General features: G+C 44.2%; 1 protein-coding gene across 4 annotated transcripts in view; it reads right to left on the bottom strand.

Moving 5' to 3' along the window:
• Window positions 1–1323: 1323 nt before the first annotated feature.
• PRRX1 (paired related homeobox 1) overlaps window positions 1324–17239 on the bottom strand; it is a 95235-nt gene continuing 79319 nt past the window's right edge. The window contains exons 3-5 of one of the 4 annotated variants that reach the window (XM_081914957.1): window positions 15599–15780; window positions 7601–7672; window positions 2461–2596 (exon numbers count right to left, since the gene is read on the bottom strand). In XM_081914957.1, coding sequence (XP_081771083.1) covers window positions 7618–7672; window positions 15599–15780 — 237 coding nt within the window. In that variant the 3' untranslated portion in view covers window positions 2461–2596; window positions 7601–7617. Of the gene's footprint in view, window positions 2600–7600; window positions 7673–15598; window positions 15781–17239 lie in introns of all 4 variants that reach the window. The other 3 variants (XM_081914956.1, XM_081914954.1, XM_081914955.1) reach the window with 3 other exon arrangements.

Genomic DNA, 17239 nt, shown 5'->3' with positions numbered 1-17239 from the left:
TTCGTCAACATATGAAACTGAGTTAGACCATCTGGTCTGGATTGTGCCGTGTGCTAATATGGGTTGAACTAGTGGCATTGATTTAAAACAAACAAACCAGCAGCAGAGCAACAGAAGGAGTGGGAGAGATTGGGTGCAATGGAAGGCAATGTTCCTTTATAGAACTAAAGAAGAACAGCTGATAGATGCACCTGCCAAAATTCCCCCTTTGGAGAACCAATAGAGGTGAAAGGTGGCTGGCTGCTATTCTCCATTGCAGCTCATCACCCTGGAGCAGCAAATTCATTCACACCTCTGGGGAAAGAAGCCTGTCCTTCCACCAGCAGAGGAGAGGAGAGGTAAGGGAGTTCCAGAAAGCTCACTATTTGCTGTGGCCCTGCCCATCCCCAGCACGTGGCCCCTAGCAGATCATCCTGAAGGGAATGCAGCCACCCATAGAAAAAGGTTGCCCATAGCAAAGGATGGACTTAACCTGGAAGGTGGGTGGAATAAAAGTGGGTCTCATGTTACAAGATGGAGGGAAGGTTGGATCTGAGAAGGCTGAAAGGGAGACTCCCCAAGGCCTTGCACAAATGTGTCTTCCTTCCTGGTCTTTAAGAAGATCCTTCCTTGAAACTGATGCAAAAAAGGGACTCAGCCTGGGGGTTCCTACATATAAAGCATGTTCTCGTCCACTGAACTACAGCCCTTTCACGGTGTGGAGCGATGCACTCTCAGGTAGGTGGTGAGAGCGCAGGTGACCATCTCTCCTTTCCTCTTGAGGAGGGGAATCCCCAACTCTTCAGCAATGTCATGAAGCCATGTTCAAATATATAAAAGGATGTCACATAGAGGAGGGAGAAAGGTTGTTTTCTGCTGCTTCAGAGAAGCGGACACAGAGCAATGGTTCCAAACTACAAGAAAGAAGATTCCACCTAAACATTAGGAAGAACTTCCTGACAGTAAGAGCTGTTCGACAGTGGAATTTGCTTCCAAGGAATGTGGTGGAGTCTCCTTCTTTGGAGGTCTTTAAGCAGAGGCTTGACAACCATATGTCAGGAGTGCTCTGATGATGTTTCCTGCTTGGCAGGGGGTTGGACTCGATGGCCCTTGTGGTCTCTTCCAACTCTATGATTCTATGATTCTATGATTCCTCACCTCCATCCAGGGCGAATATTCTTCCAAAACAGGCCTAAAAGGATGGGAGTCCCAATGGTCAGGGTCCTTGGGTAGAAGAAAAGTATCTGTTGATAGGAGCATGAGGGGTTCTTGGGGAGAGAGGGACAGCCTGCAGAACGCCCTGCTATGTTTTGCAGTTTGGTGCATGACCACTTACAACCAGAATGCTCTCTCAGTTCATTTTATTTTGTTTAATAAAAAAAAGAAAACTCACAAAGCTTGCATGTATATTTTATATATATAAATATATACAGTATATATAAATCAAATGATTCTGGACAACACTGCTGAATGTGGCAAGAAACAGAAGTAGCAAGAAAGTTACGTGGGGCCACAATCCAACAGAGGTGCACACATTTAAGCCCACTGAAATCCAGGGATGTAAGTATGTGTAACTCTGTGCCAGATTAGGCCTCCAATTTTTAAACAGAAAACTAATTCCCATGGACAGCACCTGCAAATCTGGACTCTGCTCTTCTTTGGGTTTTCCAAGAAGCTGGAAGCATACACAGGCTTTTGAGTGCCTCAAGTGCACACACTTACATTCTCATAAAATGAGTTCTGTGTGACTTGAAAACTTGCATATTCCTACATCAGTAAAAATGGGTTCAAAATAACATACTTTCGTATCTGGCATTTTTAAATCTCCTGCAACCAACATAACAGTATCAAAGAGACTGTGGCAGAACAAACAGTGACACACACACACACAGACACACACTTCTAAATCAAGATTGGCCTCAAATTACTAACAAGAAGAAGTAAAGAAGAAAAATAATTTCCAGGCAATGGATATAAAGACTTGAACACGAAGGCACCCAGCTGTGTGCTGGCAGTCACAACTTTAAATGTGATCCACTATTGCTTTTGAGTGATGGAAGTGATGATGAACAATGGGGTCTTTGGTTCCAGAAATCCTTTTTTTTTCCCAGAAGGCCTATGAACAAAAGGGGTGAGTGGCTGGCACAGAAACTAATGAATGGTCTATGGGTCAGGTGGGGGAAGTAAATGGATAAGTTTAAGTGCAGTCATAAGCCTTGCATCCTTCACTGAAGAAGCTCGTGCTATATTGAGCTACAACAGACTTGCTGGTACTTTAAGTGGCAATATTTTCCAGGAGAGAGAAGAGTCACATTTGAAGCTATTTCCTTTGAATTTGGATCCTGCTGTTATTCCCAATACTGAGTCCTAGTTTGGGCTGACTGGCTTTCTGGGCATGGACGAATTGCCAAGCAAGATGGCGGCCCTTTGACCTGTTGCTTTCCTTTCGGCAACGGAGGCCACACTCCTCTGTTGTCTCTAATTCACTGTTGGCACCTGGTTCCTCTGTAAACTGTATTCCTTTGCCTTCAGTCTCAGGTTAGCAATGCTGTTGGCCATATTCATGCCCTGAGCAGGGCTGGCATTGGTACAGGAGGCAGAATAAGAAGCCATGGCACTGCTGGAAGAAGAAAAGAGGGGAGAAAAAGAGAAAAAAAGACATCAGAAAATGGCCTTTGTAAGCCACCAGGTTGTATTAGATGTCTTCAGGTAAAGGAAAATGCACAGCTAGCCTGATCTTGTAACTTTTAACTGCAGTTCGATTTTCAACAGGCCCAGCTTTGCAATGCAAATAGTCATAGATTAAGCTACCGTATTTTTCGCTCCATAAGACACACTTTTCCCCTCTTAAAATCTAAGGGGAAATGTCTGTGTGTCTTATGGAGCGAATGTGTGGTCCCTGGGGCTTGGGGGGGGACCCGGGCTTCCCCCGCCAGCCCCACAAGCCCTGGGGAGGCTTCGCACAGCTATCCCTGGCTTTTGCGGGAGGTGGGGGAAGGGACAGAGCAAGGCTCTCTCACTTCCCCCACCTCCCGCAAAAGCCCCCAAGAGCCGCGCTCCCTTTAAAGAGCCACGCGGAGTGTGTGTGTGGCTCTTGGGGGCTTTTCCTCCTTGGGGAAAAGCCTGCAAGCGCCGCACACACGCTCCATGCGGCTCATGAAAGGGAGCGCTGAGCAGAGCCTGGGATGCATACAGGCTCTGCTCAGCACTCCCTTTAAATAATATTTTTTTCTTGAATCCCCCCCCCAAAAAAGGAGGTGCGCCTTATGGTCAGGTGCACCTTATGGAGCAAAAAAATATGAAAGGCTAAAGACCAGGGGCAGGTGGAAACGTTTGCAGATACTTGGCGATTGTATCTGCCAATATTTGCAAAGCTCGGAGCGGGCTCATGATTTGAAGCATGGAAAGCAACCCTGGAAAAAAGTAAATATTGTTTCTGGGACACTTTACACACACACACACACAAAACTTTTCACCATGTCTGGGTCTCAAGGCAACTACTTGAGAGCAGGAATAACCGGAGTGGTCCTCTACAGGTGTGGTGGACTATAGCTTCTATCATCCCTGGACCCTGACCATTGGCGCTGTTGTCTGGGGCTGAAGGGAATTGGGGTTCAAAGCATTTGGAGGGCGCCACATTGACAACCTCTGCTTGAGAAGGTGGGGATTGCAGGAAGCGGGCTTCATGTACTGGGCCTCTATCTTTCTGTGTTGGATAGTCAGACCAGTGTGGGTTAGAATGGGACCAGTCACTTACAGGTGTGAGGCTGAGATTTGGGAGCACGGGGGAGCACACTACCTGTGCACACCTGGAATGAGAGCTGTCGGGCAGCTTCTGTCTTCACTTGCTGAAGAAAAGGGCAGAGAAGTTGATTCATCTCTTTTAAGGGCTCTCTGATGCCATGGCTAGGGCAACAGTAGGAACAGCACAACTCCTGAACAGGTAGGATCTAATTTAAATAACTACTGGGGGTAGGGAGGGGGAGATATCGCTCAGCCTAAACAGCTGCCACTCCTTAGACTCAGTGACAGCCTTCTCCTCCCACAACACACTTCCATGTGGTAAGGAAATGCATTTTGTTATAACAGTTGAGATGTTCCTTCTGCACATTCAGAAGGATAACATGGCGTCATCTCTCTTGGGTCTGCCTGATTTGGGAATACACAATACAGGTGATAGACTCTTTTTCCTTGAAGGCTTTTAAGCTGAGGTTGGATGGCTATCCGACAGGGATGCTAAAGTTGAGATTCCTGAGTTGCAGGGAGCTGGACTATGTGACTCTTGTGTCGGGATTCACAGAATGCTGTGTGAGATAGTAAGTCTGCAGGCTTGAGTTTGCTAGCTGATGCAACTTGGCAGATGCAATCAGCCTGCAATACCTTCTATGGAAGTGCTGGGTCAGAAAGACTCAGCAGTAATGTGCTGGCAGTTGATTGGCTGTCATTGGTTTAAAGGGGAAACTTGTCCACCAGTAAGTGGGTGGTATAGAAGAGTATAGTCAGGGAGAGAGATTTGCCTATTTGCCTTAAGGTGCAGCAAAGTACTCTGTTTGACTGTATGAACTGCTCGTGTATTATAGCCTGTAGATTATTGTATATATTGGTATATATATATATATATATATATATATATATATATATATATATATAGCTCACAATAAATATACTGCACTGAAGAACCTGGAACTCTGAGTAGTTCTGCTAAAGTGCCGCAGAGAATTCGCGACAGGGTTATGGGGTCCCTTTTAACTGTACAGTTCTATGACTCTATGTTCCACTGTTGTGTGTTGACATTGAAAATCAAGTTCTAAAGCAAAGCTTTGGTAGAGGTAATCTACCAATCAAAGAGAATAGAAGTTGCAAGTAAGTCACTGCGGAGTCCATGGATACTTATGGACTGCATTGTTTAATTCCCCCTCCCTTGCTGATTCTGCTGCTATTATTTACTTTCTTTATTAAATTCAAAGCATGTCACGGAGTCTTTCAAAACAACACTTTTAAAAATGAAAGGATCAAGCCATGAACAACAACAACAAAATTAAACCAAGCACTAAGTATCACCTTTAATCATGGGCACTGATTATAGTCGTACCTTGGAAGTCGAACGGAATCCGTTCCGGAAGTCCGTTTGACTTCCAAAATGTTCGAAAACCAAAGGTCCTGCAGCCAATCAGAAGCTGTGGAAGCCCCATCAGACATTCAGCTTCCAAAAACAGTTTGCAAACTGGAACAGTCATTCGGTTTGCGACATTCGGAGGCCCAAACATTCGGGAACTAAGCTGTTCAAATTCCAAGGTACGACTGTACTAGGAAAATCGCTTCTTTCATTTTGTACATGGAGTTTGGCTAAGTATTCTTCAAAATAGCCCTATTATTCCAATTTTATAGATCAGATAAGCTGAGAAATGATGATTTGCACCTGGTTATTATAAGACAGGAAGACAGATATCACATATTAGTAATATTCAGAGTTTCACTCAAGCACCTGCATGTTAATGCATAGTTCTTTAGAGCACCCCCACCTGCTTGAAAAAAAAGGAAAGAAGGTGGGAGTTACCGGTACATTCTTGGCTCTAGATCAGGCATCTCCAACCTGCGGCCCTCCAGATGTTTTGGCCTACAACTCCCATGATCCCTAGCTAACAGGACCAGTGGTCAGGGATGATGGGAATTGTAGTCCAAAACATCTGGAGGGCCAAAGCTTGGAGATGCCTGCTCTAGGTCTTTCCCAATAAATTTATATCTACAATGCATTTAGCCAGGGTAGCCCTAAGGAACTGGTGAGAGTTGATGAATTTGGGGTGATATCATACATGGTTGATGAGGATATAGAGAGATTGTCCACATGGCAACAATCTGCAGTTTGGATTAATGATGTAATAAAACGTTTGGAACTAAATTGGAAGGTATTGGAAAAAGCAGGTGTCTTCCTTTTCTCCTGAAGCAGCCTTCATCAATGTTCTGCAAAGTGTACAGACCCATAACTGCTGTCTTCAAATGTGTGGATTGGTATATGTTACAAATCAACACTCGCTGCAAAGTTGGAGACGAACTAGGTGTACACATCAGCCCTGTGCAGGTGTTGGAAGATAATTGTCTTATAACTGGATGTCTGATGGTGTTTCTAACTGGATGTCTGATGGTGTCTATATTTTAGACCAGGAATGAGGAATCTGTGCCCCCCCCCCAAGTTTTTGGACTCTGGTTCCCATCATCCCTGACCATTGTCCATGATGACTGGGACTGATGGGAGCTGGAATCAAACAATTTCAGAAGCAGTGCTTTTTTCTGGGGGGACGCATACCCCTAAACATTTTGTGAATCTTTGTACTTTTCTCCATTTACTGTATTTATTTTTCCCAATTTGAACTATAAAATGGTGATTTTCTTGAGTCAAAAGGAGAGCACCCCTAAACATTTTTTTAAAGAAAAAAGGACTGATCAGAAGGGTCTAAGGTTTGTCACCCCTGCTTTGGGTGGTAGAAGGTTCTGATGGTATCTAACTCAATCAGAGGTCCCTTCCCCTTACTCATTGCAAAACTGTTTTTGGAATACACAACCTCTTTGGGTAAGAGTGGCCACCATTAAGCTGTGATGCTATCTGAAGCCAAATATATATGGAGCTGGCCCACACATTAATAATATAATCACTCAGTTGCCTTTCTCTGAATTCCACAATGCCTGGCAAGTTGAACATGTCAGCTGTCTCCATTTTGAAAAGCATAAAGTCTTGAACTGATATAAAACTTCTATTGCCTGTTTGTTCTGTGATGACTCAAACAAGAATCTTAACTCCACAAGTCTCTTAAAATGTTCTGGGAAGGCTTCAGTAACTGAGTAGCATTTTGCAAGGCTGAATTTAGGCAGCCATCATTGGAGGATAGGGTTTTGACCAGGGTGTGGATAAAGAACACTTTGACTGCCACTGCTGCCATAATCCTTTCATATTCCACAAAGCAGGGGAATCAAAGTACGAAGAGGTAAAGGCTGCTTCTACAAAGTTCTCAGAAAACTGAGCTAAGCCTACTGCCATTGGATCTAGATAGGAACTTTGATGCAGTCTAAGGACTCAGCTAGATTGGTTTTATATGCATTGTATATGCATATACACCACCAGATGGCGCTGTAGAGTCCTGTCTTTCCCTACCGGATTCCCCTGTATGAGTTTACAATGCTTTTAAGTGAATCACTTCTTTGACATGTCTAGATCCAGCGTAAGAGACTAGCAATTTGTAATGTAAACTGGAGTTAATGTCTTCACATACATGCACGAAGGACCTAACTAGTGAGTTAGAAGCTTGCTGGTGGTCTGGGCAGGGCAAGGGGGGAATCGTTCACTAAACCCAACCTCAGGGGTCATTTTATTAAGCTTTTTCCTGCTTTTATCATTATTGTACATTCTGTTGCGGTGACTTCATTGGAGGCTAAGGCAAAGAGAAGGTAAGGTTGAGGCTTCTGTTACACACGGCTCTTTTGCATCTCCTCATCCTGTCTAGCACCTAACGGAGTCGAGAGACCCTACAAAATTGGCCTGGGAGTGGAGTTGGCACCATTTTCCCAGAAGAACTACAGGCAACTATGGACAGCCCCACAACCATGACACTTCTGCCCAGAAAGTTACCTTTGTAGAGTCTTCGCTTAGAATCCATTAGGGACCCCCTCGTGCAAACAACATCTTAGGAGGGATGAGGAGCTATTTTAGAAAGTGTGAAAGGAGGGAGAAATAATAAGGCAAGTGAGTTCATCAGATACCTTGTACTTGAGGGCTCACCCACCGTGACATTAAGGTGCCCTTGCAAGATGGTGGCCCAGTCCAATGGCATTAAAGTATGATGATGTCACCCACCACTTCTCAGTAGGACTTGGGAGCAGCCAAGATGGTGCTCTTTAGATGTTGTTTCCCATCATCCTTGACTATTGACCATGCTGGCTGGGGAGGGTGGGAGTTTGTTATCCAGGAACTTCTGGGGGGCACCAAGTTGGCTATTCCTGGCCTAGCAAGAGAGTGTTGGAACTATATGTGTTATGTACTGAGTTGAATAGGATCCAAAATGCAGCAGTCTGATTGGTCCTAGAACAATAGGATTCAGAATGCAGCAGTCTGATTGGTCCTAGAACAATAGGATTCAGAATGCAGCAGCCTGATTGGTCCTAGAACAATAGGATCCAGAATGCAGCAGTCTGATTGGTCCTAGAACAATAGGATTCAGAATGCAGCAGTCTGATTGGTCCTAGAACAATAGGATCCAGAATGCAGCAGTCTGATTGGTCCTAGAACAATAGGATTCAGAATGCTGCAGTCTGATTGGTCCTAGAACAATAGGATCCAGAATGCAGCAGTCTGATTGGTCCACAGGAACCATCCAATCCAGCTCAAGGTTGAAGTGAATCCGCAACCTGATTGGCCTACAGGAGAATCCCGGAATTAGCCAATCACGTGGGGCCCATTGTGTAAATAATGTATATAAAGCAGACATTCTGGGGGAACTTCCATTCCTCCTCACCACTATGAGCTGAATAAAGAGCATGAAATCCACTCTCGACTCCGAGTATATTTCAATATGGGAGGGAGGTACTGAACTGGGGCTCTGCAGAGGGTAGACTTTAAATGAATTGGCCGTGCTTCTCTCTTGGCCCAAATTAAGGCCAGGGCCATTTCACACCAGCTTGCTATCAAGGGCTTCAAAGTTAGCACGTAGCTTGTTGAAAATAAGCAAAAGTGAGAGAAATCAACATAGCACGTAGGAGCCTTTTGCTAGCAGAAGCAATGAGGAGAGCTGACAACAATTTAAATGAAATCAGATGAGTCTGTTTGAGCTGAATGACTGTTGAGTCATTCTGTCACTCCGTAATGCTAAGCAGGTCCCCAAGGCTTCTTCACTAGGAGCAAATGAGGCCCTGCAGCCCACGGCCTCCCTTTGTTACTCACCCCGCTCACTTTTTCCTACATCAGCCCAAAGGTGGATGGAGGGCTCCTGTAACTGCCATTGAACGTCAACAGAAACTCTACAAAGATCCACTGTTCCTTCCAACACACAAGCTAAGCCACTAGCAAGTGGAAGTGAGAAGCTGAGGGGCACAGAGGGAGAGCTTCTCTGAAGTCTCTTGTGGTTCTCACTTAGAAGATGGAGGTTATTTGACTGTCTTGGCTCATACAGAAGTGAGGAGATGGAGGCAATATCGATGGCTTTTCGGTCATTGCTCAGCTCTAATTATGGCCTCTCTCAGATATGAGTTGCTCACCAGGATGGTGTCTCTTTTGCAAAATAGCTATTTGCTATCTTACTATATAATATACAACATTATAAAGATCCTTGTGAAGCATCCTGCCTGAATTTAGCTGCGGGGGAAATATTGTTGCATCAAATAAGTTTATTTTTTTGCTCTCGGACCAGAAAAATTAGGTTACCTTGTGTCTTTCTCTATTTGTGTTGGCTGCCAGGAAATTAAAAGCCAAATTTGAGGCTCAACTCTGGATGTTTTTTCTCTTTGCTATGGCTTACAGCTAAACAAATGAAAAAAATTACTACTATTAATGGTAACACTTCCTAAACTGCCCAACTCCAGCCACTCTCGCAGACCAGATTCTGGTCTGTGTGGACCATTGCTTGACTCATTAGAACATCCTGACATCCTAAGTCAAAAGCTACTATTCATATATTGAAGATATCCCCATCCTCTTTGACCTCAGTACCCCAAATTGTACAACACTCCTGATCACAGCCTAGGACCCTCGTACCTACGGGACCGCCTCTCCCGGTATGCCCCACGGAGGACCTTAGGGTCCATAAATAGCAACATCCTAGAGGTCCCAGGCCCTAAAGAAGTCAGATTAGCCTCAACCAGAGCCAGGGCCTTTTCAACACTGGCTCTGGCCTAGTGGAACACACTGTCCCATGAGACCAGGGCCCTGTGGGATCTGATTTCTTTCTGCAGGGCCTGTAGGACAGAGTTGTTCCGCCTGGCCTTTGGCTTGGAGCAAATTTGATTCCCTCCCCCTCTTTCGTTTTTCCTTTCTCCTCCTGTGAAGAGGCTGCATTTTAATATTTTAATGTTTCAATATTTTGATGTTGTATTTTAATCTTGTTTTTAAGTTGTATTCATTCAATTTGTTTTTATTATTGCTTGTTAGCCACCCTGAGCCCGGCCTTGGCTGGGGAGGGCGGGGTATAAATAAAAATTATTATTGTTGTTGTTATTATTATTATTATTATTATTATTATTATTATTATTATTATTGACATTGCAGGGCTGTTGTAAGGATAAATTGTGTTGGGGTATTGTTTAAAGGTTTTGGTTGTGGGGCAGTTGTTGCTGCTGTTGATGTCAATTTTTTGCAGCTTTGTTTTGGATCTTATTATTTATATGAAAATTGTTTTATTTGGTTGTGTACTTTTTGATGTTTTGTTTATGAATACTTTGATTATGTTTGTAGTTATGAAAATTTTTTTATACATTGTAAGCTGCCTTGAGCATGAGTTTTACTTTGGAAAGGCAGCAAAAAAAAAAAAAGATTGGTTGGCTTGCAAAGTCCTTTGTATACTAAAAATGTTATAGAAGTGAAAATGTGGTTTTACATCAAGTAGATGGTGGACTCATTGCCTCCTTTTCTAATGGAATTCCAAGAAGCCAGACTAGATAGAAAGCCTCCGTCTGCTTAGTTCCGCAGAGCTTTGCTCCTATGCTTGAGACATCTGTAAATGGCTAGGGGGAAAGTTTAATATCTTGCAGCACAACTAGTGTCTCCTTCCCTCTCCCTCTTGCCTATGTTGTGAGGTCCCTAGGAGTCCACCGTGCTGGTTTAGATCAGGCATAGGCAAACTCTAGCCCTCCAGATGTTTGGGACTACAATTCCCATCATCCCTAACCACTGGTCCAGTTAGGTAGGGATGATGGGAATTGTAGTCCCAAACATCTGGAGAGCCGGAGTTTGCCCATGCCTGGTTTAGATCAAGTTTATACATACAAAATATCTCTGGGAACTGGTGTACTGAGTTTCAATGGTTCAGGGTTCAGGGTACTTCTTTGAAGAGGAGTAGCCATTAAGGTTACAATGCCCTCTAAATAAACCATATATTTCAAAGATGCTGGTACAGGAGAGCTGGTTTCTTTTTCTTTTTAAACATTTGGATCCTGTCCTTCTCCAGTATAGAATACAAGAATAAATCTATGTGGTCCCTTAGCCAGTCACCCATCCTGTCACTGAAAACAGCCCTGCTTCGCTTCTGCAAGACAGTGGAACCCAATGAATTTAGCCCTCTGTTTGATTGGCCCAGCCAGTGCAACTTTGGGAACACATGCCTTGTCTTTCCCCATTCTTGCTGGGGGGGGGAGGTAATTACGTACCAAGCAAAATCTTTTGATTTCCCACACGGTCCACATTTGTTATGTTCACTCAATTGTGCAGGGTTTTGCCAAGAGAGTTTCCCACAAGTTTTGTGCAATTTTCCCATTGACTTTTTTTGTGTTGTTTTTTTGGAAGAAATCAGAAAAAGTATTTCAAAGGATGACCTACAATGGTGGCTGCCAGTGATGTGGGAGGAAAAAACAACAATGCTTAAGCCTGGGAACAATCTTCCTTTTGGCATGGGATGCCCATTGCAGTGGACATAGGGAATTTGCTTATAATTTGGCAGTAATTAAAGGAGATTGTCAGATACAAATATGATACTGATGCTGGGACCAAAAGGAAGAAGGGGCCGTTTTGGAAAAAAAATATGTTGATGTGAAATGAAAGATTGTGCCCCCTATCTTTGCAGTTTGCCAAGGGTTGTTGTAAAAGTACTGAAAAACTGATTCTTAGAGTGAGCTCCAACTTGCTAAACTCTAAAAGGCTTCATTTACCCTCAGCAATGTCGGCACATAGCTAAATATTTTTAAGTGATTTATTGGGTTATCTTTTTTTGTAAACCACTTTGAGGTATTCTACAATCAAGGGAAGCGGGTGGCTCTGTGGGTAAAACCTCAGCGCCTAGGACTTGCCGATCGCATGGTCGGCGGTTCGAATCCCCACGGCGGGGTGAGCTCCCGTCGTTCGGTCCCAGCTCCTGCCCGCCTAGCAGTTCGAAAGCACCCTTAAGTGCAAGTAGATAAATAGGTACCGCTTTATAGCGGGAAGGTAAACGGCGTCTCCGTGTGCTGCTCTGGTGCCGGTTCGCCGGAGCAGCTTCGTCACGCTGGCCACGTGACCCGGAAGTGTCTCCGGACAGCGCTGGCTCCTGGCCTCTAGAGTGAGATGAGCGCACAACCCTAGAGTCTGTCAAGACTGGCCCGTACGGGCAGGGGTACCTTTAGCTTTTACAATCAAGTGGCATATAAATTTTATGAAACCAATAAATCAATCTGATTTGCGGTGTTTGATTTAGGTTTTGAACTTCCCTTGGGCAAGCTGCTACAAGCTGCTTTTCCCACACTGAGTTGACCTCCACAAGGCCATTATCACCGGTTACCCCTCCTCTTGTTCCTCATCACTTCTACAACTGATTGCTCGCTAGCTCAATGCAGCCAGAGGATTATGAACTACAACTCCCATAATCCCTCACCAGTGGCCATGCTCACTAGGGAGGATGGGAGTTGCAGTCCAACAACATCTGGGACTCAATCATTTAGAAAGGCTGAGCTAGAGAGTCAACAGCCAGCCAGACCGTGATGTGAATCCCTGCTTCTGCTTCTCACCACCACTGTTGTCTGGGCCAGAGCAAATGGCAGGTGAACAAGCAAGCAGGCTCCAAAGATCCAGGAAGCTCTCTCCTGTGGCCCCCAGCAGGTACTCAACCATGCTACCCTTTGACAGCAGCTCTGTTGATCGTCTACAGAGCAATGTGGTCTAGTATGAAATTCCTAACTGGCTCGGATGAATTGTGGACAGATAAAATTGTGGGAATGTTCAGGGAGGCGAGAGAGGGTATATTGTTTATTAATATCCTTCCTAACTTGGCACTAGGAAGTTCCTTTACTTAGCAGAGTTTCGCATTCCCCTTTTAAACACACAGAGGTAGCTGGTTGCAGGCTTGTGTAAGCCTCTCACTATTAGGTTCCTGGTAAGTTCCCTTATATCCCTCTTAAAAGAATAAACATGCCACCATCTTCTGTAAAGTATATAAAAGTAGTTTACTCACATTCTCTTCACAGTTGGATCCCTGAAGGCAGACTTAGTTACAAAGTATATACATGTGGAGCTATCCCATATGGAGATAATTCCAGTGTCCTCTATTGGCTGAAACCCTAGATCTAGATAAAAGCTGCTTCAACGACAGAGGAAGTCAAAAAGAGAGAGGGTGCTTCCCAGCTTGTCCCTTTTGTTACCTGGACAGGTAAGGATACATGCAAAGGAAGTATGTCCCAGCCAGGAGGAAACAGAAAGTTTTCAACTGGCTAGACCAAACATTTTCCTGCATGTCCACTCTAGGAAAACAAGGAATGTTGTACTTGACTGCTGCTTACGTATCACATCCCACAAAAACAGGGAAATGGCAGCCAAAGCATCAATGGGGAAATGAGTGACTGTGAACAGCATTCCAAATCCCCCCCCCAAAAAAGTAGGATCAGGTGTTTTTCAGACGATGGCCCCCCATTTCCCCAAGCCACTACTTCTAGAGGGGGCAGAAATAAAATATGGAGAATGTATCTTAGTCTATGCCAAAGTGACACTCATAGGAGGTTATATATGTGAATAAATGTTTTTCAGCCCCTGTTATTCATCTCTAGCAGCTTCACCCTCCTTCCCTTGGTGGCTCCAATGTCTGAGGTGAAAGGCAGGATTAGCCACCTTTCCACTCTCTCCTGGATGGTAGATGCTTGACTTTGTCTCGGATGGGATTCACTGAAAACAAACCTGACCATTTTGGCTTCTCTCCATTTCTCATTTTTCCAACATTGCATTTCTGCACTGGTTTGTGATATACATTTTTAGCAAGTCCTCACAAACCATTGGCATTTTAGCACACATTTCTCCCAATATTCACGATTTGTTCCTAATATTTCCTAATATAATGTGTTTTTGCTCACTCTTTTCCCAAATACATGCAATTTTATGGATAAAGGTAAAGGGACCCCTGACCATTAGGTCCAGTTGTGGCCGACTCTGGGGTTGTGGCGCTCATCTCGCTTTATTGGCCGAGGGAGCCGACGTACAGCTTCCGGGTCATGTGGCCAGCATGACTAAGCCACTTCCGGCAAACCAGAGCAACGCACAGAAATGCCGTTTACCTTCCCGCCGGAGCAGTACCTATTTATCTACTTGCACTGCGTGCTTTTGAACTGCTAGGTTGGCAGGAGCTGGGACCGAGCAATGGGAGCCCACCCCCTTGCGGGGATTCGAACCACCAGCCTTCTGATCGGCAAGTCCTAGGCTCTGTGGTTTAACCCACAGCGCCACCTATTTTGTATACTTTTTTCTAGAATTGCATTTCAAAATTCAGATAAGTACAAATTTTGAAGGATAGCTGTGATTTCGGTTCACATGTTAGTTTGGGACGTGTGAATTAGATTGCACTGAAGTGTGGACTGAACCTGCACGACCCTGTTCTTTGTTTGTTCTCTCTCTCTTTCTGTGTGTGAGGCACAGAGTGAGTCATGATGAAGTATGATCCCTTCTGAAGAAAAAGTCTCATCATCAGGAATGTGCTTATTTCATCCACAAGTAGTAAGAATGGGTTAAAACTAAGTAATTTACTTAAGCAAATGCACATCGTGTCAAGTGTTCCACCTGAAGCTCCAGCTCTGCCACCATCTTGTCTCTACCTTCTTGGTTCTCCAGAAAAGGCTACCAAGGCTCCTTAGAACCACATTTCTTCAGGGGTGATTCTTTCACATGCACAGAACAGATTTGGTATCTAGGATACCATCTTTTTCTAGCTGCCCCAGCTATATTGGGTTGCTTTGTTTTGAAGAAATGCATTTCCTGATGTTTTAACCACCACCCCAGCCCTCTGGATATAACTAATCTACAAACATATGCTGCGTCGAAGCTAGTTTGTTAGCCATGGCTTTCTCCAAAGGATCCTGGGAATTGTAGTTTGGTGAGGGTGCTGAGAAGTCTGTCAAAGATCCATCTTCCCCCTTCCTCATGCACATACAGAGAACCAGTGGCGTAGCGTGGGTTGTCAGCATCCGGGGCAAGGCAAGTAATTTGCACCCCCTAACCCGTGGATTTGCACCCCCTAACCTGTGGATTTGTGCCCCCTAACCCTAACCCCCAGATGTTGCACCCGGGGCGGCCGGGCCCCCCTGCACCCCCCACGCTACGCCACTGCAGAGAACAACAAGTCCCAGGGCTCCCTGGAGAGAGAAGGAATGGCTTGAACACCAGGTTGACAATGCAATTCTATTCACACTTCAATAAGTAAATCCAACTGTCTTAGATAGGGTTTACTCCTATGAGCAAGCATGGATAGGATTGCAACTTTGGTGTGTCCCTGTGTCTGCATTGCCTACTTGCTCACAGAAGAGTAAAAGAGATCAGATCTAAATCGTTCCGAATAGTTTTCTTCTGAATAGATGAGAGGCAGTGGAGAGTCTTGGCTCAGGCCTTTGTTCCATTCCCTTTCCTCCCCAGAGGAAACCGGCCGGACACGGCAAGAGAAAAACTGGCAGTGTAATATGGATGTGTTAGGGTCACCTGTAAGGAGAGGCAGTCCCCCAGGAGAGATAGTCGGTGGGCCTTGGAGCGGGTCGAGGTACAATCGGCTGCTCCACTGCGGTCACATCCCCAGAGTAGGACTTGAGGAGGGATGCGTTCTTGTTGGCCAGCATGGCTCTCTCATTCCTGCGAAACTTTGCCCGTCTGTTTTGAAACCACACCTAAGACAGGAGGACAAACAGAGCAGTGTCAGCACCGCAGTCAGTGTCAAGCGGCAGAGGGACCCGACCCCCACGGCAGGTTGCCAGGAACGGAGAAGACAAGGAAAAGTCCTTACTGTTATGTACTGAAGTTCTCACCCTGGGCCAGCAGGGGGATACTGTAGATAGTTATGCAAATAAGGGATCGAAAGTGACGTTCAGTGATTGGATGGTTTTAGAAAATTGTTACAGTTACGTTGTACTGGAGCTCTATATAAGCAGGCTGACTGAACCCTTCGGTTCAGTTCTGTTCTGGCCTGTGAATAAACAAGAGCTGTTTGAGGAATTGCTGTGTCGTCTGATATGTTCACCTACAACCTAACACTTACCATCTGCTTTTTATTCAATATCTACAGAGCGAGAGGCTTGAGAATGCAGTCGCTTGGATTAATGACGTTGTCCCAAGTAAATCTCCACCCCCCTTTTCTCCCGCTTCCTCATTCATCAGCAGCACCCCCACCCCTACAGTTGCCTCTTATAGTCATCTGTCTCCGAGCTCTTTTCTCTCCTACTTTTATTTATATATATATTATTATTATTATTATTTTCTTTTTTAAACCTAAAATATACGAACATTGCAATAACAATTCATACACTTTTTGCTCCTCCAAGCTTGTGACTTCCCTCCATCCCTTCAACTGGTTTTTTATTTCCACATAGATTATATGCGCACTTTGATTGACCTTCTTTACACTTGAAGATACTATTTTCACATTTTGTTCCAAGGTTTATTTCATTATTTTTTACCATTTTTTCCCCAAGAATATTTATTAAAGTTTTCAATAATAATACGATAAAAATCAAAAAGAAAAAAGAAAAAAAAATAACAAAAATACAAAAATAAAAATAATTAAAAACACATAAAGTTTCCATTACTTATTTCTCATTAACTTATTTCCCAGACCTCCTCATACCTCCCTTTTTTGTATTCCAATTCAAATTATTAGTTCAGCAAATCCTTATCAATAAATTTTAACCTATTTCTAAACCTTTTTTTTTCTTCCATATTCTCTTAAAGCATTACAGCTGGAAACCACTTAATTTCTATCCGACATCATTTTAACATTCATTAATTTTGCAATATTTCTGTAGATAGTCTTTAAATTTCTTCCAATCTTCTTCCGCCGACTCTTCTCCCTGGTCTCGGATTCTGCCAGTCATTTCTGCCAGTCCCATATAGTCCATCACCTTCATCTGCCATTCTTCCAGAGTGGGTAGATCCTGTGTCTTCCAGTACTTTGCAATGAGTATTCTTGCTGCTGTTGTAGCATACATAAAGTTCTATCCTTCTTTGACACCAATTGGCCGACCATGCCCAGGAGAAAGGCCTCTGGTTTCTTCAGGAAGGTATATTTAAATACCTTTTTCATTATAAATCATTTCCCAGAAAGCCTTAATCCTTGGGCACGTCCACCAAAGG

This window comes from Podarcis melisellensis (genome assembly GCF_964234715.1).
Source record: "Podarcis melisellensis genome assembly, chromosome: 6".
Classification (NCBI taxonomy): Eukaryota; Metazoa; Chordata; class Lepidosauria; order Squamata; family Lacertidae; genus Podarcis; species Podarcis melisellensis.
Note: the sequence above shows the minus strand (reverse complement) of the source record. Positions and strands in the feature narration are given on the sequence as shown.